Below are 27325 nucleotides of genomic sequence, written 5' to 3'. Positions count from 1 at the left end.
TGTAGTGGAGAACCTCACACAAACAAGTTGGACCAGCCCTCCAAGCACAGCTTCCCACAGGAATCACAAACACCTCCCTGCCTTACCTGGCACAAGAATTCACTTTTGGAGTGTTGGACCAACCCTCCCCACCCCTCAGCCCTGTGCTGTTACAGCTGATACCCTCAGCATCTCACAAAATACACAGTAAACAAGGAATTTTTTTTTTATTTGAGTAAAACCATGATTTACATATAAACACCACCAACCTTCTTGATTCAGCTTCATTTGTTTTCATATGGAAGCTGTGAATATTGGAAATAAATTAGACTAGCAAATAACTGTCTTAGACACAAGGAACTTTTATGCTATGTGATCTTCCACTGCATTACAATTTAATACAAAGCTATAAAAATAAGACAGTCTTTGCCAAATATATTAATTTGGTTGCAAAACTATTGTTTAATTTAAGTTTCAAGTTATATAATAAATTATATGGCTCAGTCAGATTTTGCAAGAAGTTAGAAGATACTATGAATACAAAATAATACCCTCTGATGTTCTGACTATGCCAATTCATAGCATTTCCCACAATTCAGGTCAAAGTAACAGTTCAGAAATGGAACATACAAAAGAGTCAAAACTTGCTCATCTTCTTCAGCACTGGGGTGATCTTCACCTGTGTGAAGTGGAGAAAGTAAGAATAAATCACTCTTATTCCCTCAAACAATAACATGGAAATATCTTTCTGTCAGATGTGACATTTTTTCTTTCAAATGCATAATCTTCTGACTTCTGAATTGTTGCCTTCAAGATAACAGCAATTCACATTTTTATTATATTTCTGAAGACTTGTACTTAACTTGAGGTGGAATGAGGTCAGCTGGAGTTTGCTTAACAACTGGACTTTTCAAAGTTCAATGGAGCAGTTCACCAAAAGTACCTTTACTAATGGTGGATAAAAGTATTCTTAAGTGGTATTTTCCTCAATAACCTTCTTAATAATCTTTTAGCTTGAACAAAGACAGTCAGCGCATACTTAAGGCTTGTAAGATTGAAAGAATTTGGATGTCTGGTATCCAAAATGTCACCTGAATATCCAGGATAGGTAAAGCTGTGCAAAAGAAGATCTTTCAATATCAGACAGGAAAAAAGATTCTTCCAGATAAGAAAAAATTTAAATCTAACTTGTCTAAAGTTATGTAAAAGAACTTTAAGAAAACTTTCAGGTAACAGAAATGAATCTTTAGTCTAGAATACACTGATAAAGCCCTACAGGCTTTTCTTACAGATGCTTTATATATTATAGCTTCTTTTCTGAACCTGTGTGTCTTTCATATAAGCTAAATTTAAGTCAGATGATCTACAGTTTTTTGATAGGAGATAATTCACAGCTGAATGCAATCTGTACCTTGAATTTCATCATAAATGTTCATCCCATCCTCAGCCTGCTAATACTGAGTGCTTTGCACACCCCAAAGCTCCATGACAGGTAATGGCCTGTTATGCAAACAGCAATGGTTTCACAACTCTCAGATCCTATTTTCAGCCAGGATCACACAGCAATAAATAGAGAACATTATCTGGAGACCAGAAAGTAACTTGGAGCATTTGATGCATACAGAAGTGTGCACTTCATCCCTTCAGAAGAGATTTCAGTTTTGTTTCCGCAGTAGCATGTAACAAATACCATCAGAAAGAAACTGTCCTTCACCCCAACCAAAGATAAGAAGGCAAAGCCAAATTGTTTCCCTCCTGCTGTGGGTGCTTCATCAGGCCTGGGACACCAAATGAGGTCAACTGGGGTATTTTGTTTGGACAGCTCTTGGGCAAAGTGATGCAGTGCAGAAAGAAGGGGAAGAACTGAATGTCTTTTTCTCCATTTCAGATCACAGCACACAAGCAAATGGTGTTCATGCCTCACTCCCTCACACAGCCTCACAATTTCACCTGAAACCATGCTGTTATTTCCACTGCATTCTTCCTTTTATTATTTTGCTTTCCAGAGCCTATGCTTCACTTTAAAATGATTCTCTGTTCTCCTCTAAGCTTAAATGTCTCTCCCTCTTTAGCTTGAAACTGGCCACTCAATACACTCCCTGGTTTGAGTTAGGAATAAGAAATTCTTCAGCTCCATCACAGGTATACCTCTTTCCCCATGGGCCTTGAACTCATACAAATCAAAATTACATTGCATCCAGGACTAGCTGGATTTATACCTGTATATCAGTAATTCCCTGCATGTTTTTTCATGTGACTAGAAGGAGAACTTAGTTTTCTAGAACTATCTTGTTTTTAAAGTCAGGTTTAATTCCTTTAGCAGCTCACAAGACCCCTAAATGCATTAAAAGGCATTTCTAGGTGTTGCAACAAATTTCCAATGGCAGGATGGAGTATCCAATTCTTAGCAGACATACGAAAACCTCCTTGCTGTTCTTCTTCCTGAATAGAAGTACTACTTAAATTAAATTATATTCTTCTGAAAGACTCCAGCAGTATGTAATGGTTGTGTTAGAAGTTGTCTTTCTTGTTTCAAGGGGTACATTCTGGGCAGCCTGACCACAGACAGGACAGAAGTGTTTGTGGCCAAATTAACTGGTCAACAGGTCACTTTCAAAGAAAATTTCCATCGTTGTTCATCTTGCCACCACCCACACTTCTGGGGTTGGAGCTGCTCAGAATTGCATGAAAAAAACTCTTTGCAGTTTAATTTGCATCTCATGGTGAAAGCAAAATCAAAGCTTTTGTTCTTAAATCACTAAAAAATTAAATGGTATTTGAGGTGAGAAAATAATTTGATTTTAAGTGAAAACTGAGGTCTTAAGGCCAAGGTACCATAAAGTAAGTTACAGAACACTTATAGCTTTATCACTGTCACTTTATTTGGAGATTTTCTTGCTATGTCAAGATAAACAAAACTGTATATACCCCAGAAACATCAGTGCCCAATAATGGAAAAATCTGTGGAAATTTATCATATTTATGAGTCTAATTTTTCCTCTTATTGTATTGGGAAACCTGTTGAATAGAAGACTACTCATTGCATCTCACCATTTAACTAATGGATGGTGCAAATGTTAAGAAAAGAACTACAGAGTGAAATCCTTTCTTAGAAAGGAATCACTTTTCCCCCCAAAGTTAAGCCTCAACTTAAAGATTTCTTTAAAATATAAAAATTGACCAATCTTTATTAATGTACTAATGCTATACTATTTTTACTTAAGGATATTTTTAGCTAAAATTCCTATCTGGAATAGACTATGACTCATTGCAGATTTTCAGGGCTCTTTATATGGTTTTGTTCTCTTGTGACACTTGGAACACTGGAAAACTGCACAGAGTAAATAATCTTGGGACACTTCCCAACATGAGAATTAAGTAATTATCTAACGTGGTATTAAAAAAAAAAAAAAAAAAAAAAAAAAAAAGAGTGAGGCTGAGCAGAGCAGCAGAATTTCCTGGAATGAATTTGAGCATTCAGTTTGTTGTTCAGATCTGGTATATAACTGTCAGTAATGAACCACACAAATTACTGACCTCAACTGAAATGAATAAGGAAAAAAAGTTTTTCCCAAGGGTGCTCAAGATATATCACAGGACACAATTTATCTAGCACCTCTTTCAAAAATGATACTCCAAACCATCTACCATGGTCCATTAGATTTTTTTTAACCCAAGGTATCTAGGAAAATACCCAGATTCTGATGTTTGATGGGGATGATCCAATCTGTGAGGCCTTTATCACACAGCACTGCAGCTCCTCTGCTGCTTTCATAGAGAGGGGTGTCCAGTAGCTCAGAAAAAATCCAAACTGTCCTGTTTGGGGAGGGAAGGTCATGGAATGGCTTTGTTGTTCTCTCTTGTTTCTTGGAGAAATGATCCTTTCAGTACAGAAGGGTTTTTTGAGTATCTGGAGATAGAAAATTTCTGTATGAAGTTATCAAAATTACAAACATCCTACGTATACATGAGCCAGAATTTTACTCAATGAAGGTACAAAATAAAAGGAAAAAAAAAAAAGCTATGGTATATAGACAATTTCTCTTCTCCACATGTGCAATCATAGGCACATGATGTAAAATATTTCAGCTTAAAGGAAAATGAGTTTAGGAACAATTCACAAAACAGTGTTGAAATTCTAGTGTGGATACCAGGAGAAATACGAATTCCAAAATATACTTATTTTTAAAAGCTTTTTAAAGATAGTAACACAATTTAAAAAAAAAATTAAAAATTATAGGTTTACTCCAACAAGCCTTGGATTTCATAATACTAATGAAAACCATTCTCTGGGACCTTTCATGAATTTTTATGCAATGTGCCTATAGCTCAAGGATGACTGTTCAATTCTGCTTGGCTTATTTAGGACCCTTAACACAACATATTACTTGATTCTTCCAACCAAGGTCTCTTCCTGACAGAAAATTTGTATTTTGCTGTCACAAACAATTACAAGTCTATGTCTATGAAAATGTTCCCAATTTGAGGGGCATAATTTACTTTAGACAGTAAATCCCTGAGACATCTTTACCCCTTGGACAGCCAGAACAGAGGGGTCAGATTTATGAGAGCTCCCAGTGAATTCTTGAGCCCTGAAGAAAAATGGGAATGTCTGTCTGGAAGTGTCCAAGGCCAGGCTGGACCTGGCTGAGGGGAATGTCCCTGTCCATGGCAGGGGGGTTGGAACTGGACCCCAAGGTCCCCTTCAGCCCAAAGCATTCTGTGATACTCTGTGGTGATGATCCTTCTACCCTGTTTCCTAACATAAATGATAAGAAAAAGGAGGAAAACAAGGCATTGTCTTTATTCTGCTGTTGACTTTCCAGTTTCAGTGAAGGTCTTTACCATTCTCTAAGCAAACACCATTAATAAGCAACAGCCTGGAACTCTGGTGACAACAGTCCTCAGGAAATCACTCTAAGATTTCATTTAGAGCTAAATCTGCAATTTTTCTTCATAAGAGAAGTATCTCTTATGCAAGTATAATCATGCCTCTGAATAAGAATGTTTAGTCCTTGTGTTCTTATGTAGGTTTGCCATCCCCATTAGCATAAATTCCTTATTTTTAACAAATAAGATGCATTTTTTATGAGCTAATCTGTATAGAGCCAGAACACCAGGAAACAGCAACTGCATGTTGTTGTTCTTCTAACAAAGGCAAATAATACTGCATGGAAAACTCTGCTGCCTTGAGCTGAGATTCATAAACAAGAAACTTGAAACCAGAAAGTAGTTGGATAGAAAGCTATGAGAAGGCAGTACCAGCACTACAGAAAGAACATTTAGAAGTGTCTTTCTACCCAGGTTCTTTTCATTGTCTTCATAAATTCCTACCTGGAGGTCTCTGTTTTGCTGAAGATTTAGTGTTCTCTTCTAGTTGTTGGCTTCCAGGAATGACAGGGGGACTGAACACATTTAACGAGTCCCTGAAAAATACAAATCAAAATATCATCTATAAAAACCCAGTTTGTGTTCCTATTTTTTTCTAATTCTTTTGATTATTTAAAAAAAAAAAAAAAGCCAGAAGAAATCTCAGGTTGCCAAGTGTTCTGAAACAAAATCAAGCTGGATTTTATTACTATAAAAATAAACTTTACAGTTAATATAATTATTAAATGTTAAGGCTTTCTCCATTCAGGCCTGTTCACCTTTTCTGTTCACATTAAAATCTGTGATTTAAATCAGGTTTGCATTTTAGATTTCAGCTGATGTTGCTCTCTCAGCACAGGGTGTGCAAGTATCACACACAGTTATCCTCTGAACGCCTACAGGACCCATTAGAGTCATTTTCTGGGGAATAGAGTCTTGGGAACAACTTGTGGGAGTAAATTTGATTAAAAATCCTTACCCCCTCTACAGAAAGAGGCTCAAAGACAATCACAAGATGTGTTTGGTTTGGTTACCACTGCCTTGGCAGTGCTTGGTGCCCTTGCAGTCGGGTGACAGACACAGAATGTGGTGTGACATTCCCTGTCTGGATGGGCGGTGAGTTAGAGCTGAGCTCAGACAGAAATGGATGCCACAAACATTTTTCTGAAGAGGAAACATTGGATTGAGTCTGAATGCTGTTGTTGATATGGGAGAAAAAAACCATTTTGAGGCAAATACATCCTAAATAATTCTTTCTATCCATTTCCTATTGTTATAAAGTCTTGTATGTAATAGAGAAAAATTTATTATTGAACATAACATGATTCTAGCTACTGACAAGACAATATAGAGGACTCTAACAGGTGTCCTGTATCTATTTTACTTCTGTGAAGAAGAAGATTTTGATGGGATCTTCATCATAGAGGAGAGAGTACTTCTATTTAAGGACAAATTATGTCTGTTCTGGACACTAGTGTCATAACTTCTAAGAATGATTTTCATGCTATCATACATTCATGCAAAGTCAATGTTCCTTTCATATACCCCACTTTATGAAACACTGTCTTTGATTGTTGCAGCTCAGATAAAGGAAAACAGAACAGCTGTTTTTATTGCTATTGTTGTCACATTTTTTTGTGGCAAACTGCAGTGCAGTGACAAAGTCACACATATCAGAGAAAGATAGCCCTGGAAGGACACATCCATGTCACAAACATTCTTTGTTAGGTGACCATGTCTTGTAAATCTTTTCACATATGAAATTAATCTCTGCACACTGTGCATAGCTGATGGTTCCTTAAATTCCCTTCTCTCCAGCAGTAAAGAGCTGGAACACATTAAAGCTTCCATATCATCATTAACTAGACTGAACAACTGCAAGTCAACACTTGAACACAGAGTCTGAGGGACCTCAGTGAATCACCTCATTTTGATAGAACCAGATCCAACATTTTTGACCAAACTATTCCACTGCAAGGCAAGAGGTATGGAAGGAGATAAATTCCCGTATGTTTGCTTCATGCTGATGGAGCAGTGCAGCTCTAAAGAGTAAATTAAACTTGGTTTGGGATTGATTTATCTTATGTCTGGCTGTTCCAACAGCTGCCACAAAAGCATTTTGCATATGAACTTGTGCTACAGGCTGGGGAGATTAGCCAGAGCTGGAGAGGTAACTTCAACATCCATGGCTTTGTCCAAAAGGGATAAATTTTCCCAGATTTCCAGATAAATTTGGCAGATTTCTTTACATTCCAGACTGCAATTGTCTCAACTTGATGGTCCAACACCAAGGAAATAGGTAACAGACTTCTAGTTTCTTAAGAGCCTTCATGATCTCATGTACAAGTTGCTTCTGTCAGAGAAATCTGGCAAGGCTCAGTCATCTGGTGCAATTGCTAAAATATGCTGACTGCTTTGGTTTTTTTTTTAGTTTTTCTGCTACTTCTGGACTTGTTATTGATTCTACATCATCTCCTGTTGGCATGTGTGCATAATCTGGGTTGAATCTGGGGACAACCACCTATCTGTTTGCAGTCAAAATGGAAAAAACTAATTTTCCGCCTCAGGAAACAGAACTGTTGGTGTAGAAACCCAGCAAGTAGCATGGCAGATTTAAAGAAAGAGATATTGAGTTTTCCATCATGTCAGAATGTAAAAAACATACCTTAAAATTTCCTTATAGCATCATGTTATTTTCACATACATGGCCAACCTCACAGCCAGTCCCTCTGTTCTGCTGTTCAGCCGAGGCCACTGGGAGTTGGTACAAGCAATGCCCACAGCCATGTGTGTCACTGTCACCTTATCTGCATGCCCTGAGTGCAGCCAAAGCCTCTTTGTCCACACCAAAGCTTTACAAGTTTTAGGAATAACAGTTAAATGCAGGCTGTACTCAGTAACATGGTGGAGTGTATTTTCCATTGCTGTCCTTTGCATGTTTGATTTGATCTGCCTGAAAATCAGCCCCAAACCCACGAGATGTCTCTGCCCATCCTCACAGCAGGGCTGGCAGCACAAAGCAACAGCACCAGCCTGATTCCCTACAAGTGCACTGAAACAAAGGCAGCCGAGGCAAAGGTGATCTCAGAGAAACTGCATCAGATTTGGGGAAGGTAAGGAAGAACTGAGTCCTAAATAACACCTCTGCTTCCCAACTGCATTTCCTTCCACAGTCACCACAGCTTTTGCAAAAGGCAGCGATGTCTGAGAACCAGAGAAGAACCAGAATATTTCTGCTTGGACAGCTGCTGAAACAAAAGTGCAAGGAGAAAGACAGTGCTCACTTCTGAAGAGAATTATCTTAGTCAGACCAACACAGTTACAAAGTATAAAAGCTTTAGAGTACATATGCAGTTCTACCAGTCTGGCATAAACCAGAAGCATTTAAAGATTTGTGTTTTTTCATATAAAACATGTATCAGGGAATTCCTAAAGAAAATAGGACCTGTAAAGCAGAGAGGATGTCAGCAAGAAGGAAAGAAAGCTAGTAAGGTAATTAACTCCAATGGAAAAGAAAGAGGCAAATCATGGAGAAAACAATGAGGGAACATAATAATATGTTGTTAAAATTAAATAATATGTTGTTAATATTTAATAATATGTTGTTTAAACCAGTATTTGTGCTATATTAATAGGTTTTACTACTCAGGAAATTGATAAATTTTAGTTTGAAGTCTCATATCTGGAAGATGTGCATGAAATATTAAGTCTGAGAAATCAGAGATGGGATGATTTTTTGAGTAGCCAGGTGATTTTATCTTTGATTTTGTCCTTCATTTATTGGAGTCAAATATTCTATTAAGGTGTTCAGTTTCATATTCATATTCATATTTATTTTGATTTATCTGACTCAGTAGATGAATAACTACTTTTTCTAGGAGGTGCAAGTGTAAGATCTAATGATTTTGATGGTTCTAGAAGGAGGCAAAGAAGTTTTTATCAATGGCAGATGCAACAGAGATGTGTTGGAAAGTTTATTATTTCCTATTAAGACAGTCTTGATTCAGTTAATGTGTTTTCTCTCAGTGTCCAAGGAAAACAAATAGTTTTGCTATTCAACCCTCTCCCACCAAGACATGTAATCAAAACCTTTCAGTATTAGGGTTTCATTGTTGACTTAGTATTACTTTCAAGGATAAAACATTTTACACTATTTATATTAAAAACTGGTTTACTACTTCTGTAAGTTAGTTAGCAAAGTCTAAATTACCCTCCTAAAAACCTGAAGAGAAATTTTAAAAAAATGTCAGGAGTGCTGAAATCTTCCTGGTTAAATTACACTGAAGGTTAAGTGCTGGCAGTTGATGGATAAAATTCTGAGGAGAGGCTTTACAGGAGGAATTCTGAGAGATGCTGCAGCTGAGCAGTCACACCAAACTCCCACAGTAAAACCTGCAGCTGCTTTTTGGAAGAAGCTAAAGCATTTGTGTGTGTGTGTGTGTGGGACAGAGGGTTTCAGTGAATTTTAAAAAAGCATCCTGAAAAATGTGTTAGACCTTGACAAAAGTCAAGGACCAGCATGGAGGCAACACAGACTGTGATCTGTGTTTCTGGTTATTGTGGTTTTATTCTGAGTGAATAGAGAATATTTATTTTTTATTAAAGAAGCCAGTTTATCTCATTAAAACAGAAAAGCTAATCACACATTCTGACTAATTAAACCCACTCTATTTATGCTATCAATGCCTCCAGCTGTAATCAATACAATCAATATGCAATAAACCATCCAGAGCTTCCTGATAACAGTGTGGAATGCCAAATATTGTCTTTTGACATTGTGAGCTGCATTGTAGAAAGGCTCTGAATAGGTTCCACACACACTCAACAGTATCATGTACCTTTAGGGCTTGCACTAAAATTCTTCATTATTCTGAAAGCTATTCTGCATACCAAAATATAATGCAAATGTTATATAAGCTTGTTACATTTTTCTTAAAAAAATATCACTTATAAATTCTTTACAATACTTTCAGATAATAGTGGTCATATAGTGAAATGGTCACATGACAACTGAACTGTGATAGAAAGCAAAAGAATCTTTTAGACTTATGAACATAATTTTCACTTTTATGACAGTATGGTAAATTTTGCGGAAAAAAGGCTTCTACCAGCAAAGTCTGTTGAGAAAATTAATGATGTTTTATTAAGCAGCACTTATCAATGACAAGGTATTAAAATTATTACCATCAACAGAAATCCTTAGAATCAGAAGTTTTTCACTGAAATCTTAATGAATACCTTTGATACTTTGATTTTTTCACAGATACTTTTGCAGATTGGGAGACTGAGAAAATGTCAAATCACTTAGTATAGAGATTTTTAATATTGCACTGTCTTGAGATAGCATACTTTATTGCATTTCTTTTGGATCACATTTAATTTGTATTACTTAAATCAATGGGATCATTTAATTCACTTTATTAAAAATGAAATGCTTCAAAGTTTTAGTATGGTTTTGTCTAAAAATATTAAAAGAAATATTTGTTCAGCCTTGCAGTGTACTGCAAAAGTGCAAGGCCAGGGCTCCATTATATCAAATCAGGGAATGAAAACCAGCATTAGTTTTGTATCATTATGAACACATCAGATTGGCAGTCTGTTCAGCACCTGAAGGGTACAATCACTAAAACCACAAAAGATCTTATTTAACTGCTTTACTCAGTGAATTTTTATGGACTTGAGAGGAGAATGGGCTTGTGCCTGGGTGAAGTAAGAGGAGCACATTTGCTGAACTGTGTTTTTACAGTGGATTATTTGACTAACTCTGGAGGGCCAGAAAATGTCAATGTATGAATCAACTGGAAAAACATTTTAACAAAAAAGGACGAATTCCTGACATCTTGTGCAGCTATCAACTTAAATCTCAGTGCATAGTTCTGCTGTATTAGCAGTATTTAATACCATGTGGAGCAAATCCTGCTGCAAATGCTCAAAGTGCACAGTGATACCTTACCCTGATGCACTGAATGCAGAGTGCCAGCTCCCATCTCAAGGATGCTCCAGTTCTGCTGAGATAGAGACCTAATTTTCTCCTGTTTTTAATTTTAGTTACATCTATTTAAGAAAATTTAGTGGAAACTATCTCAGTTCTTAGATAAATTAATAAAAAGTCACCTGGCTTTGTAAGACCCCTCATCTCTTCCCTGATCCAACTTTTTTGGAGTATGAGTTGTTGGTTAGGCTCCTTCAGATTAAAAGATGAGAATTTTCAATTATTTCCATATCTCATCAGTTTCAGGCACATGTGTAACTTTATTAATTTAAGGCAAATTACCTGCACACACCTGTTTTGTTTCTGCTTTGTCACATGTAAGTCCTGAATCATAATGGGAGGTTTTGGTTTTTTTTTTAACAGGAGTACCTCCATAAAAATAATAATTATTAAATAATAATCTTAAATAATAGGTTCAATAGTGAAGCAATGACTTTTGTAGGCTATTAATGATGAGATTTGTTTGATGTGTGTAAAAAATGCCATTATTATTTGAAAATAATTTCAGGTCTTGCCACTACATATGACTGTAATAATTATGAAACCACCTGAGCATTAAGTTGTCCATTATTGTACATAAAATGCTTTAAACAATTCAAGTTCTTGAAAATTATTAAGTTTTTCCATAAAAATTCCATAAACTAATACAAATTCAGTATTAATTTATACATCAATAACTGTTTAGTGCTACACAGTTTCAGGTGGGGAAACCACTGTTTTTTTAAATGAAAATCTGGGAGAGTTCACAGAAGCAGAAGATATACTATCAAAAGAATACAGAATATACTTATACATAAAAATCAAGGAGTTTTGAATGCATATTTTAACAAAAATCTTGAAAGATAACATAAATAAATATCTTGCTATGACTTTGCAGGAATTGAAAGTTCTATTTTCAAATCTATTTAAGGGCAATCTGGCAATGCATTGATTATTGAAAAAAAAAAAAAAAGTAGGCCATGAGCTAAAATTGTGTTATTTTCCTGGAGTGCTACTGTAGTTTCAAGATATCATTAAATCAGCACAAAGCAACACTTATCATTTCCTGCACATTTTTCACAGTGAGCTGCATTCTGACTATGAGTAATCTGTTAATCTGTTCTCTGCCTCACAATCCGTCAAAGTGACAGATTCATTCCATCCCTAATACATAATATCTTCATTTACTGTATGCCTTACTGGAACTTGCATTTTTTTTTCCTAGCACTAAGATTGAGAAAATCACAAGCATATTTAGAAAAAGCTTTTTTCCTTCCTCCAAACCACTTCAGCAAGTCCTTTCTGCCAAACACTGCACTTCTAATGGAGGCAGGGACCTCCTTAAAAGCTAAATAATTTAATTGTCCACGAGATCATAAAAAGTACAAATGCAACTGTGCAGGGAACACTTGAATCTGCTCCTAAAGTCTTAAATCTCTAAATGAACAGTCTTAGGGGTGCTAGACTGGATTCAAGGATAACAAAGGAGATGTGAATTCTACTTACTAAACAAGATATTTAGATAAAGTAAGGTGCTACTACAGGTATCTACACTATAATCATGCTGACTGGTATTGGCAGAAAATCTGACCTGTTAGTGTTTGCCAGTTTTTCTTTCATTAACAAAGTTGAAATGATAACTTTGTGCAGGTTATTAAAACCATACACAGTCATCTACATCTAAAAATACAAATGACCTAAATTTGAAGGTCTAAGAGCTTAGTAATTAATATATTTTGCTATTTGGTCTATGTTTAAATACATGAAATTGCTATCATAGGTTCTGTTAAATAGAAGGAACATTTAATTTTACTTAAAGACTGAACCTTTAGATTTTCACTTCGTTAGCTTGCTGGCTAGATCATAGTCTTGATATTCACTAGCAATATAAATGGCACTAGTAGAGAAAACCAGTGTTTTAACCCCTGATATAAGTAAAGTACTAACTCTTTCTTCCTTGCTACTTGTGTTTCATTTATCAGAAGATCAGCTGTATAAATTGGAAGTAATGAATTTGCAAAGGTGTGTCAAAATTCCTTTGTGTTAATCTAACCTAAGCAAGTAAATTCTAGTAACTACATTAGATACTCATTGATCAGTGAATGAAATGGATTTGCACATTTAATGGAGTATCTGTTAGGCAAGATGTGCTTATTTTTTGTGTACTTTTAACAATTAAATCAAAATTTTAAAAGAAATTATATTTTACTCTTCCACCAGTTCAGGAAGCACCTGAGTCTAGTGACTAAGAAGTGTTGTTGCAATCAAAGTAATTTCTAAAATCCTTAGTGCATATGCTGTCACGTTTCCATGTTCTTAGATTCCCATACAAGGGAAAGCCATTTTTGGATTAATTTAACAAGCTTTAGCATGTTAGCTGCTTGGTTCTCCATAACCTTTTTGCAGCTAAGCTTTTTAGCATCATGATTAAAAAAATGTAACCTGTTCAATTAGATGGTTCCTGTGCCATTTTCTTCTTTTGTCATGTTCTTTTTCATGCACATTATTGCCTGACAAATGCAGCAGAACTTTGCTAATTCAGATTAACGACTGGGAGATCTACTGCAAATTACTCTATTTTGTGGGTAAGTAACTGAACAAGTAAAATAAAAACCAAAGTACATTTTGTGATACATTGTTCTTGTTCACTTATTTTGACAACTGTTGTGTAATTTTATACTACTTCAGAATGTAATATTGTCTGTTTTGCAGAAGTAATGGTATTGTATGATCTTATAATGAATCATAAGAATAAATATCCTTCTTTGCTTGAAAAAAACAGTCTTTAAATGTGCTTCATAACTAAGTTATTCTGCTATTCAAACCTTTGCATGAAAACGCAGGGGCCTCTTGTGCCTGAATTTCACACCCTGCACGAGGGAGAGGTTCTGGTGTAGTGCAAATAAATGTTATAGCTGCAATCCCTCTTTTACTGCACCATTTCATGGGTGAGTTTAATTTTACAGAATCTCTCAACGGTATAATAACACATGCACCAGCTATTGGAATGTTTAGTTTTCATCTGGGATGGATGAGAGTACTTGAATGGTAGTCTCAAAGCTGAAGATACTTTCAATATTTAAAGTTTACAGTTGATGTGTTTTTTATGCTGGAATCACTGATATTATGCAAATTATGCAAATGTCAGGTACCATGGTAATGGCAATATATATGGTAACCATAGGTTCTGAAAAAAGACTTCTCTAGAAGAAAATTCCAAACAAAAAGAAAGAAATAATTTATTCTCTAAAACCAGTAGAGTGTTCAGAATGCACAGAAAGAGGTGTTCATTATATTTACATATAATTTATATTTAAAACTAACATACCTAAATTTTACCAGTCATCAAGTTTGTATATAATTAAAAGATACTTTTTGTTAAATGTACAGGTTTATGCATCTCATGATTCATTACCTGAAGTGCTGTGCAGGCATATCATTACAAAAATAAGAAAATTGCATTGTTGGATAAAGTAGCAACTGAGGATTTGGCTTCTTTTTTTTTCCTTAAGGTAAAACCAACTTTTTTTTATTTTTAAAGTTATTGTCCTCCTCAAACACACCACTCTCCATATCAGTGAAACATTTTATGGTGACAAATCTCAAATCTATAACATTTACCATAGAAGGGATGAAAATGTTAGTTAATTTTCTTTGGGTCAATTGCATTGTTTAGTTTTTTGGGTTATTTTGATTGTAGAGGGAAGAATAATGATGACATCCCAATCAGTCTAACTTAACAAATGTAGGTTACAATGACAAGACAACCTGCTTTAGTCAGCTCATAGCAAGCCCACATGAAGGGAGGTCAATGGCTCTTAATCATTTGTCAGAGGCTGCAGAACTTACCAGCTGGTTTTAGAGAGAAGAAACGGAAAAAGAAACATCTGGATAAAACTGAATTGAAAATTTAGACATGCACATTTGGCACAAAATTATTGGCACAAAATTATTTAAGTAAAATATACTTCTTGTGAAAGGCTACTCAATTAAATGTTGAAATATTTGTGCCCTGCTTCAGTGCAGTTTCTGTGGAACAACTGTTTGAACAAGAAGAACAAATTTTATTTGTAGTTTGGGAAGAGTTGAGTAGGATGTCAAGACAGGATCTAGTGAGGCAATGCTTATAAAGGTAGGGGTTTTCTAATAAGTTGAAACCTTTCTCTAGAGGCAGAAAAACAATCTTTTATCAGAAATAAATGTTCTTGAGAGCATCTGTAGAAGTTTAGGTCTTTTAATAAATTAAGTCTTTTAATAAATTAGTTAAAAGTCTTTTAATAAATTAGGTTCAAGTGATCTTTTTCAGAGAATAGCTCTGGATACCACAATTCAGTATGGCTGAAATTCTAGAATATTTACTATCTTCCAGGATTTCCTTCAGTGAAACATTCAAACCTCCTATGACACACAAATAGTTTGGAGGAGAAAATCTTACTAAGGAGATGCTGGTTATATAGATAAATGTAGTCCTTGCACTGCAAAAGTGAAATGCCACATGACAGCTGAACTGCGATGGAAAGCAAAAGAATCTTTTGGACTTATGACCATAATTTTCAGTTTTCACAGACAGCGAGAGCTCCCTGTGTGCAGAGAGGAAAGCAATGCCTGAGCTCTGCCAGCAGCCCATCAGCTGTGGGAGCTGCAGGGCCAGGGCAGGAGCAGCCACATCCCCTCACTGCCCTGGCCCTGCAGCCTCAGCTGTCTCCTCTCATTACCCGGGTCTCTGCCCTGCACAGCAGCCCCAGCTGGGCTGGTTTCTGTGGCAGGAACAATATTCTTGGCAGAGTTATGACCTTTACCCAGTGGAACCAATGGACAAAGAGTCAAGCTGAGTCTCTTTATTGACTGAATTTCCATTACCTTCACAGCCTTTCTTTCCTGGCTTGTCCTTTTATCTCATTATGGACAGAACCTACATTTACTGGACAACAGCTTCCACATTGGTCTCTTCATTTCCCAGAAGATATCACTACTACACTTCAAAAATTACTTTCAAGACCTGTTCTTTTCCCCTCTTTACAAAAAAACCTATTTGTTCATTCAGTAAATGCACCATGTATCTGTCTTCATACCATAGCATTTACACCCACACACCTAAAGGGGCTGTATTTCAAATATTCCATGTGTTCCTTACAAAGCTATAGTAGGCTTACAAAGTTTTTAGACATTTTCTGGTTGCTTATACAGGATTTGTTAAAATTCCCTTTAGAAACAGTTTAGGAACTGTTATAGAATTGCCATTAATTTTATTTCCTCCTTATTTAGGTACACATCCTCTGTGAAAAACATTACAGTTTTCCATTATAAATGAAAGGTAACGATGTGAATAATGGTATTCAAGTCACATCCTCTCCAGTTTTTATATCATGATGCAAACTGACCTCATAATTTTGTCATCTTCTGTATTTACAGCCCAATAATGCTTTTCTGGCAGTTCACAAGGGTTACTGAATTTATGAGGCACTTGCAAGTCAGGTATTTTATGAATACCACCTGCATTTCTCAGAAATGATTTCTAGGGAAATTTAAGTCTACTGTGTGTACTGGATTAAAATAGCATAAGAACTAAGTAATAAATTATACTATTTTGTTTTAAATTTTATTATATGAATATACAAGTTTTCATTGTTGATCATATTAACTTGATATGATGAAACACTTTCTTTTTACCGATAATGGTGTTTATTTGTTTTTCCAGTATATAAAATGTACCAAGTACCAAATTGCTTTAGCACATGCATAAAAATAACTTAATAAAACCTGACTTAACCAACATATGGGCAAAAAGATGACAAGCAATGTACCTTGCACTAAAATATAGGCAATTTTAATGTCATCAGAACTATAAAATAAGTTTTGGAATAAAGAGTCCAAAGTTCTGTCTCAAGGTACCTCCTGTTGTACTCTGTGAACTGTAGTCAGTTATCTCTGCCCACTTCATCCATTCATCCATCCAACTTACAAGGAGATGGTTCCTTAGACAACCATCACCTAAGGCAGAGAGGTCTTCTAGACAAACAGAAGTACCTTGATTTACATGTGAAAGGGAACAGGAATCCAGGATTATTCTTTTAACTCCAGTAATATACTGGAAATATATGGCTGTGTCTTGCAATAAATGATGCAACAGGGTGAACTTGCACAGAAAGTTTCAGATGGTTTACTTCATAAAATCTAATCAGAAGATCTTGAATCCATAAAATTATGGATAGCAAGTGAGACAAGTGGCTGAAAACATCTGTGTGAGGAGAAACACATTATCCTGCACAACTGACTGCCAGTGAGCTCTCAGAAAACATTTCAACTGCTGGTAAAATATAAAGAAGTTGTAACTGAAATGTCCTCTCCTCCTATCCCTGTCCCCCAACACACACATACATCATCCAGTTAAAACTTGGACAAGTAAAATCCACATTAATGACACCAAGTGGAAGTGAAATAGGACTGCTTTTAAAAATTAGTACACCTCTTGTTCAGGCAGTTAAAAAATTGACAAAGTGATGTTCGAGTTTCACAGGTACAAAGCAGGTCTGAAACTGGACAATTAATCTTGATTGTCTCAACAGTCTCAATGTGATTAATTTTCCTTAGCCACCTTCTCCCCTTGTCATCTCACCTTACAATGAATTCACAGGGATTTTGTTCCTGATTCCAAACAAAATGGATCAAGCTAAAAATCTGCCACACAAAATATGCTGTAGACAGGACCCCTTTGCTCTCTCCCAAAGTGTTGTTGCCCCATCTCCTAACTGGGCTACCTTTTGAAAAAACCCCTTTCTTAATAAGTAGCATTAAAATCTTTTGGAACCAATTGATTCCCTGACACCTACAGCCACATACAGAATTCTGGCTCTAAGCCTTCAAAGCAGAGAGGGAGAAAGAAATAGATGAGAGTGTAGGGATGTGAGATGAGGATGATTTGCTGAATCACACATCAAAGCAGATGCAGGAGCAAGGCCTGTGTCAGATATTTTAAATACACAGTGGTACATCCAAAACATGCAGAATTCAGTTCTGTGTTCCCAGACAGCTCAGACATACTGTAGACAATGACTAAAACGAGCAATAAAGCCCTCTGAGAGGAGGTTGCAATTGAAAAGAGATTGAAGATTAAATCAAAGAATGTCACATTTAATATTCAGAACACTCTAACTGAATCCTTACTGCCTGGGCTATAAATGGAATCTTACCGTGGGCTGGAATGGGAAAGTGGGCTCATTTCTTTCTGATAGTGATGCTGCTGACTGACAGGCTGTGGAAAACAAAAAGAATGGATTGTTTAGAAGTATGTCAGAGATCTGGTATGAGCATGTACATTTGCAGCTTCTGATATTAGAATTTTTACAGTCTCTTTTCTTATCTGTGAAATTAAAAATGGATATTCTGGTCATAACTGTCTACAAGTACAACTTTGAAGATGATTTTTGTCTAGGTGGAAATACATATGAATTAAAGAGGTGATCACACAGTTATTTCTCTGCTGCCTGTGAGAGTGTTGGGATAGCCAGGAGACTTCAGAGATGGAGGGATGGTAAAGTCTGGTATGACAGAAGAGTCTGGATGGAACTCTTCTGGAACGTGTACAAAGCATGAGGAAGAAAATCTTGTTAGGATCTGTGCAGAATGAACCACTTTTAAGGGTAGAAAACACCAAGGGAGAGGTAAGAGGGCTGGCAGACCAGGTTATAAGCAGTAACAGCAATTTTAGCAGCCCCAAATGAAGATTAGTGAAGCACATATGATTCTCCATGGCACTGCAGCTTTGAAGCCTGAATTAAACTGTTAATGAATAGCTAACAGTGGACTGTATGAATATTCATACAAGACATGATCAATTCCCAGTCAAATCTTACCTACCCATTGTAAATCAATGAGAATTTCCCAGTCAAATCTTACCTACCCATGCCTCAAAAGTTTCAAACTACATTTGGTTTATGGCATTAAAAAGATTATTTGCAAGAAAAATTAATATCTATAAACTGGTAAAAATTCAAGAATTCTAAAATCCACCAATACATTTTCTCACAGAATTTATATGGTTCTACCAGAAGAGACTCCCTGTCATTATCACACACCTCAAAAGCACTTCTAAACAAGTCATTGAAGGAAATGCAAAAGAAGTGAAAATGTAAGCGTACATTTACAATACTTGCTCAATTTAGTACATTAAATGCTAAAATAATAAAAAAGTGTTATTAAATTATTTTTAAAACAAAAGTTAGTATAAAACTGAGTATGTCCTCATGGTTTCAGAAAATGGAAAGGGAAAGGGATTTTGTAAAAATATATGTTCAGGATGAATGACATCCTAATTACTACCAAATATGACTCACTGCCTGGTGGCGGATAGTGCAATTCCCAGATGATAGCTAGTGGAAGATGAAGACAAGACAGAGAGTGAATTAGTCAGTCTATGAACCAGAATATCTGTCTAAATAATTTTTAGTCTCATTTCATGGTAAAGAATACTCTTCCTCAGTTCTGCAATTTGACTTGATGTGAACAGATCCCTCCAGGGGTTGTCAAACTGAGCTCACAGTTGGCATAATTCTGGGTTTGAATAACACTCCTCTTGTCTGTCAGCTTCACTTCTGCCAGACCATTTCTGTGTTAAGTGGCTTTCTTTTCTGAAGACTCACAAAGGAGGCCAAAAGACCTACCACAAATTAGGTATGAACCTGGAAGTGCTATTTCAAATATTTTTTCAGATCAAGACTTATGTGACTGAATTTATATTTAGGGAGTTGCTTGTGGAACAAGTAATCTTTCTTCTCTGTGAGTACTCCTAACTTGAGAGACAGGTTTTAGTGGTGGGCATAATTTGGATTCTGCTAATGCAACATTATATCACTATTATATCACTACAAGCTTCCAGGATTTATCAGTGAGCAATTAGGAGAATCTTCCTTCTCTTTTGCATTTCTGATGAGAAACAGGGACCATATGTAGTAAGATATCCTGAATTCTCCTATAGATCTTTCTCCAAAATGCTTGGATTGTGTCTTAATTGGTGTCTGAAGTGTGGAAACAACAATCCAAGAAGCTGAATGGGCCAATTCTCTGACAGAGCAAGAAAGTCTTACAAGATCTCTAGGATAAAGCAAGGCATTTAAACAGAAATGTTTTCTAAGCTTTGCAAATTTTCTTGGATAATTTATATCTGTGTGAATATAAACTTCACATGACATTCTGGAATATACAGAACTGTGTCTTTCACAGTGTTGCAAATCAAGCATGGATTTTTATAGGCCTTAAGATTTAAGAAAACATTTAGGTAAGACATGGTCAAATAAAATATTTAAAAATATTTAGTTCTACAAACATATTTTTGAATTGGAACTGCGCCCCACACACATTTTACAAGGGTTTACAATTCTCCTTCAAAGTAAACCCATTTTAAAGCAGAAGTTTTTCATATTTATAACTGAGGCTATACTAGCTAATGTATAATATTCAAAGTGATTTTATTCCTTTTTGGCTGTCATAGTTTACAGCAGCAGCTAAACCACTTACATTTCAACATTTTCTCCTGACAGCATATATTCAGTTCTTGGTAGACTATCATAGAATATAAATCCACAATTTCAGTATATCTGTTTTGTAGTTGTTAAGGACATCTGTTCTAACTGCAGCTCAATAATATGATTGATCTCTGTGCCTTTACATTGACAAGGGTTTCTCAGATTCATTAAAATCAGTAACAAGACACTTTTCAATGACTCTGGAAATCAGGCTAAAAATGGTTAAGTGATGAAAAAAATTAAACTCACTTAGAATGTGGTTTATTGCTTTGATACATAAATTCACCATCTAACATGATTATACCCTGCCCTGCCTTGCAAAATATCAAAGGTATTTCAAAATTAAAGATACACAAAAAGCTGCCTTCTGGTGGTGCTGTTGCCATAGATTCCACCTAAAGGATACAAATGTATAAAATGAAGAAAAATTTGTAAGAAAATACTCCTTATTTATCTTTGAAAAACATAAGAGAAAGCAATTGATACTACTGATTTAAAGATTTAGAAAGATACAACCTGGAAACACATGTAAGCATGAAAGTTTAATCATGACAAGAATTTCAAGCTGTACTTAATTTCTCAAATTCCAATATAAGGATTATTTCTATTTCTTTTCTGTATACTGCACTGCTAAAATCATTTACCTATGCAACTGGAAGATGGCTACAGATATCTATCTATCTATCTATCTATCTATCTATCTATCTCAAAAGTTTTCTGCAGTTTGTACATCTGATTTTGGAAGGATTGAGCATTTGAAAATTCTCTTAAATGATAGTGGTACTAAAGATCAGAGACATAAAACAAATCTGCTTTTGTTCTACACATATATTTTTTACATAAGAAGTATGTATAAGGAATAAATATATATATAAAAGAAACACTTTATAAAAACTGGAAGCTGAGAAAATGATGAGTTTACTGGTACTGGGGGATGAAGGGATTGAGAGCAGCTCTGTGGAGAAGGATTTGGGAGTATTGGGGGTTGAAGAGCCAGACATGACCTGTCAGACCAGAATGCCAATTGTCTCCTGGGCTGCATCCAAAGGAAGCATCGGAGCAGGATCAGGGAGGGAATTGTGTCCCTGTGAGACCCCACCTGGGCTCCTCAGCACAGGAAAGACTTGGACCTGCTGGAATGAGCTCAGAACAGGGCTGCAAAAATTATCAGAGGATTGGAAGATGTCTCCTGTGGAGAGAGGCTGAGAGAATTGGGGTTTCAGCATGGAGAAGGCTCTGGGAAGGTTTTACTGCAGCCACTCAGAACCTAAAGGAGACTTTACAAGAAAGATGGGGACAGAGGTTTTAGTAGGGCATGTTGTGGTAGGACAAAGGGCAACAGTTTTAAACTAAAAGTGTAGATTTAGACCAGATGCTAGGAGGAAGTTTTTTACAATGAGGGTGATGAGGCATTGGAACAGATTGCTCAGAGAAGCTGTGACTGCCCATCCCTACAAATGTTGAAGGCCTGGTTGGATGGGGACCTGAGCAACTGGGTTTAGTGGAAGGTATCCTTGTCCAGTGGTAGGAGGAATAGATTAGATGACCTTTAAAGGTCCCTTCCAAATGAAAGTATTCTATAACTCCATTATTTTAGGTCTTACAGAAAGAGAATGCATGACTAAAGACTTTCAGCTAACCATTTGAATAGCGGCACACCACTGCTACTCCCAAGCCTTCTGAAATGTTGTAATAATATCAAAATATCCTGACATTTAACAGCAGCATACCAAAAATTCCCCCAACTACTCTTTTAAAAGCTTCTGTGTTAAAAGAATGTGGGGTGATGAAATAATCACCTCCATTAACAAATGTTGTTAAAGCCTTCTTAGATACCAAAGGACTACAAAGTGAATTATCACCCTCACCTCGATGCTCTGCATTTTTCCAAATGTTGGAACAGAATTACATTGAGTAGTGTTAAACACAGAAGTCCACACAAAAAAATTCCATCATGTCCATGAATAGCTGGTGCTCTGGCTGATATGTCAGCAAGGAAAAGATGAAGTGCAGCAGGAGATTCTGGGGACTGAGTGACACTGTACTGGTCCAGTGCTGCTCTCCACAAAGGCTGAGGTAAATGGGCATGGAAGACCTTAAAAGCTGAATTTCTTTGTTTTTTTGTGAGGCACTAAGTGGTTGGTCTTTATCTGAGAAAGTTTGGGTTTCTTCCCTAAGTTATGCCTCCTTGGAAATGAGGTTCTTGCCTTTGTATCTTGAACCCTCAATGTCCACCTTGCAAAATGCAGAGGAGAAACCTGAATGTGTAAGGCACACCAAACTCTTCAGTCAGCTGAATGAAATGTGAAGAACTCTCTCAAAGACAAAATCTTGGTTTTTATGCTTGAATTATGTAGAGAAAGATAGCAATAAAGGGCTGTTATGAAAAACTACAACTATATTAAATTGCAATTTATATTACTAACACTATCTAAACACTATTTTAGATTGAAGCTACAGAAGTTGATCAAGGCAGTAAGATCAAAGAATACTCTTTGCAATCACATTGTGCTACACTGAATACTGCAGCAGTACATTTTACTTTAAAAGTTCATTTTGTTTTAGTCATGTAATTTGTAATAACCAAACCTGACGTGTCTAAATATTCTTATCAATTTCCTTATAATTAAACTACTAAAAAAATAATGAGACTGCTATTCTCTATATTTAATTGAGTTCCATTTGTCTGGTCTTGCAGATTTGTACCATATTTGAGCCATTTAACGAGCAGGGAGAAAACACATTGGAAATATTAAATTAACAAAATGCCTAATGGAGATGTATATAAAATAGTTAATACCAACTAATATTTCTCTGATGTCCTGCAAAATATTCCTCTGTAAATCAAGTTTTTATTTGTACAATTACCCACTTATCAACACATTTCTTCTCATTTGAAACCTTCATTTAACAGGGTACTCCAAAGTTCCAGCACTGTGTTGATATTCACTGTGGAAAGTTGCTGCTCCAGGCCTCTATTTGGACCCTGTAGACCCTTGAAGGTAATTTGCACCTAACATTTTAGAGCATTTACTCTGCAATAGTGTATATTGGGGCAACACAGCTGTGTTTAGTTTCCTGACATTGGATTTGCCTCAGAGCTGTGCTATGTGCTTTACTTAAGCCACATTCATTGTTTATTATTGCCTCAACTGTAATAAAATAACAGCTATATTGCTGATATATATATGGAGTATGAGGTTATCTAGTTTTACAGCAGCTCCTGCTAGCACCTTTATATAGTTCCAGAAATGTTATTCTGTGCTTTCATACATTCAGTACTTTTTGGTGGAATGTAACAAATACTCTGCTTCTTATAGCAGCACTGTCACATAGTGCAGCTGTGTGTGATTCTGTACCACTTTGTACCAGGACAAATAATGATCCAAGGTGTAAAACACGTAATGATCACATACTAAGTGCTTAGAACTACTGCAGCTTTTTGCTGCTTTCTCCTGCTTGAGTTCTTTAAACATTTAGCTTTTCAGTAATGAGACTTTATCATTGTAAGAAGCAATTATTTTCCATTACTCACACTGTAATGCAGCTGCTGACTGGTATATCTGGGTTTCATTCATTTTGGAACTATTTTTAAGTACTATATCACACACCTGCGGGTTGTCAGCCACTATTGTGATGAACTGTACAGCCTACATGATTATTCAGAATTCTAGGAAGGATATATATATATATAACAGATTTGCTCTTTTTCCATGGTGGCACTAGAGAACATGCTGAAAGTGCATGTGTCTTGGTTAAATGTTTTCCTTGATAAGTTCTAAGAGCCCTTGGTAATGATACCTTAAATTTCAACTCTACTCAAAGAAAATTTAGCATTCAAGACCCCTGAGAAAATACTGGGAGTTTAGACTTACTGGTGAGAAACCAGAGTTCCAGGTTGCTGTATCATCATCACTGCTCATACTTAGGGTGACATTGCAGCAATCGATCAGTGTGGCACCCAGCCCATGGGAAATCCCAGCATCCCATAATTCTTCATTTTGTTGTCTCTTCGTGCTGGCCAGCATCTGTAGTTCAGATGAACTCAGTCTATTTGACTGGTACTTTTTCCTGTCATACTCCTGTGAAATAAAATGGAAAAGTCAACAATCTAGACAGGATCACCGAACAGAATAGATGAATGAAACCCAGAGAGACCTTGGAGAATCTCTCAGAGAATCCTCAAAAAGCTTCAATACTGAAAAAGAAACAAAATGTTTACTAGAAAAAAATTAGTTAACATGTTTCTGTTCATCTATGAAGATCAAGCATTTTTATAAACAATTCCAGGAAGGAAGAACACCATAAGAACTGTAATGAACTGCAGTTTTGATCCAGGGTGTTTGGTGAAGCTGCTGTTCCACTGCAATAAAAAACAGAAGATAAAAACAGGCCTTAAGAAGTTAAAAAATCCATCAGCTGTTAAATGCAGATCTTGAATCAAAGCCAATCCCACAGTTATCACAGTATCATCAACACCATCAGTGTAACATTTAGTTGTTGGTCAAGCACAGCATAAAACTTCTCTGGAAAACCATGTCAACACTAGATTTAAAAGGTTATTCTGGCAGTTTGCTAGTGGATGAATTTTCAAGTAAACTTCAATGTCCTTTCACTTCAAATCCACTGGTGGAATTGTTAATATAGCCCTAATTGTTACACCTAACTTGATCCACAGGCCAAAAGCTGCAAACACATACTGACCATTTTGCAGTTGATACTTAAGCCTTGCTCAAAACCTTAAGACAAGACAGTTTAAAGTCACCCAACCTGCTGCTGGCACTGTCTTTGTTTAAAGAACACCTCCTTTAAGCAAAGCTTTCCCCTTTTTAAAGGGTCCACATAGATTGCTCTTTCACAAAGGAACAAGTCTAATACTTGAGACATTTAGTTTTGGTTCTAAATGTAAGTAAAAAGCATTTCTGCTTGAAAAGTGAATCCAGGCAGTGAGCAGGACTTGAACGGATCACTGGAGTATTGGCCAGTGGGCTGTGAGATCATGTATAACACCATCCCAAAGAAGGACAGAGCTTTGATTCTAGAGAATGGAGCTTTTAGACCAGGAATGTATCACATTCATGGCAGAAAGGAAGATCTCTCAGTCTCTTTTGCTGTGAGAAGGCATTGGGTAACTGAAGACCTCAAGAACTCACACGAGTCAGCAGTACAAGTACATGAACACTGACAACTTTTCTTGCTATGAAATGTGGAGTGTAATGTTTTAGTGTATCTTCAGGGGTATAGAAGTCACCTTACACCAGAATTCATAGTGAAATTTTACCTCTTTTGCTTTCTTCCTATGCATTTAAGACACAACGTACAAGAAGATGACAGAAGATACAAAGCATAAGATGACAGAAGCAGTTTGCACATTTACCATTCCTTTTTTTACAAAGCTAGCTAATGAGGTCCAAGCTTAATTCCTGAATATTGTGATGACTGCTACCATTTTTAATCCTAAAGTAATGTGAGATGTGTTCTCCAGACCCTTTCTAAAAGCCTGTTACTAGCTCAGGGACTATTAGTCATTTGTTCACCTCACCCAAAGCTCTTTGTTGTGCTCGGGGAGCCTGCTTTGCTCAAATGTATCAATATTCTACCAGACCTGCAGCTGCTGTAACTTTTATTGATCTTATTGAACAGGCTGATTTCCTGTTAATTTTCCTATATTTAAACCTTCTGCAGTTATTTGATTATTATAAGAGAAGCTTTGGCTTATCTTTCTTCTTTCATATAATTGCTATGCACTCATTAAACTGACAGAATGAACTGGTGCTCTGCAGAATAAAAGCACTAACTATTGAAAGAACTTTTTTTCTCATTCTCTTTTTAATAAAAGCTCAAAAAATTGCCCGAACTTGCTTGTCTTTTCCTTTACATCTATGAAGAAAGATGCATAGATTTCTGGAATTATTACAGCGTAATTCTAAACATCTGCTGTTCCCCTCCCCAGCTTATTTCAAATTGTCATTCTGTTTTCTTTTCCTCTAATGGTCTCACTCTGAAAATATCACACTCAGGAAGGAAAAGAGATGCTATGACCATTTTCTCTGTTAAACATCCCCTAAAATAAACTACTGAAGGAAAAATAGTTTGAAATATTTATTCTTCAAGTTTAGATGACTGCTACCAAAAAGCCTCTTCAAAAATTTTATATTTTCTTTGTTGGTTTTTAAAGAGAGAATTTGAAAACTGAATTTGAAATTGAGTTAACTTTGTAATTTAGGAGAATCTTTTGATGTAAGAAGTAATTTTGCAATACTCCTAAATTTGTCTAAAATTAATATTTCATTTAGTAATTAAAAGCTTATCTTGTCTATTTGAATATCCTTCCCTTACAATAAAGTATTTTTATTAAGCACTTAAAACTTTTGCTAGATTGCTAAAACCTGTTGTTTAAAGGATTTTTTTCATATATAATGACATTTGCATTCTTCTAGGTTCAAATGATTAATTCAGAATTGTTTGAATGTAGTTGTACGTGTGGAAAACTTTAATTACCAGCTATCTACATGCTTGCAATATTTCCCAGAGGGCTATACTTCTTTCTTAATTAAAAATATTTGAACTTAATAATAGAGAACTCTATTAAAACATGAATAAAACATTGCAAGAAACCAGGTCCTTAAAGCATATTAAGCAGCAGGCAAATCAATTGCAGAAGACTTGGTTAAGCACTTTTTTTCCTTTACTGGCCCCTTGTATGAGCACAAAAAGAAATGTCAAAGAACTACAAGGAAGGGCTTCCCTAAAATTTTAAGACTTGATCAAATGTAAGACCTAGATCTGCCAGATACTTTAATCTCATGTTTTATAGCAATAAACCAAAATCTGTAGCTAATGAGTTTCTATACATTAATAATAGAATTTGTTCTTGAAAAAAAATACAAGGAACAAATCACATGTGCAATACATTTACAGCTACAACTGCAGTATGGTAATAATCTTATTGTTTAAATTAGTAATCAACTACTGCAATCCACCC

The 27325-nt window shown here is 35.9% G+C and overlaps 1 protein-coding gene across 1 annotated transcript in view; it reads right to left on the bottom strand.

Annotated features, from left to right (window-relative positions):
• Positions 1 to 538: 538 nt before the first annotated feature.
• The window catches only part of CFAP20DC (CFAP20 domain containing), a 64267-nt gene continuing 37480 nt past the window's right edge, over positions 539 to 27325 (bottom strand). Inside the window, exons 14-17 of the mRNA XM_054280947.1 lie at positions 24229 to 24422; positions 18010 to 18084; positions 5314 to 5405; positions 539 to 658 (exon numbers count right to left, since the gene is read on the bottom strand). Coding sequence (XP_054136922.1) covers positions 546 to 658; positions 5314 to 5405; positions 18010 to 18084; positions 24229 to 24422 — 474 coding nt within the window. The 3' untranslated portion in view covers positions 539 to 545. The remainder of the gene's footprint in view (positions 659 to 5313; positions 5406 to 18009; positions 18085 to 24228; positions 24423 to 27325) is intronic.

This window comes from Melozone crissalis, unplaced genomic scaffold (assembly GCF_028551555.1).
Source record: "Melozone crissalis strain CALT ecotype California unplaced genomic scaffold, PUWL_Pcris_2 ptg000029l_1, whole genome shotgun sequence".
NCBI classification, from domain to species: domain Eukaryota; kingdom Metazoa; phylum Chordata; class Aves; order Passeriformes; family Passerellidae; genus Melozone; species Melozone crissalis.
The sequence above is the reverse complement of the archived record's forward strand: the minus strand, read 5'-3'. Positions and strand labels throughout refer to the sequence as shown.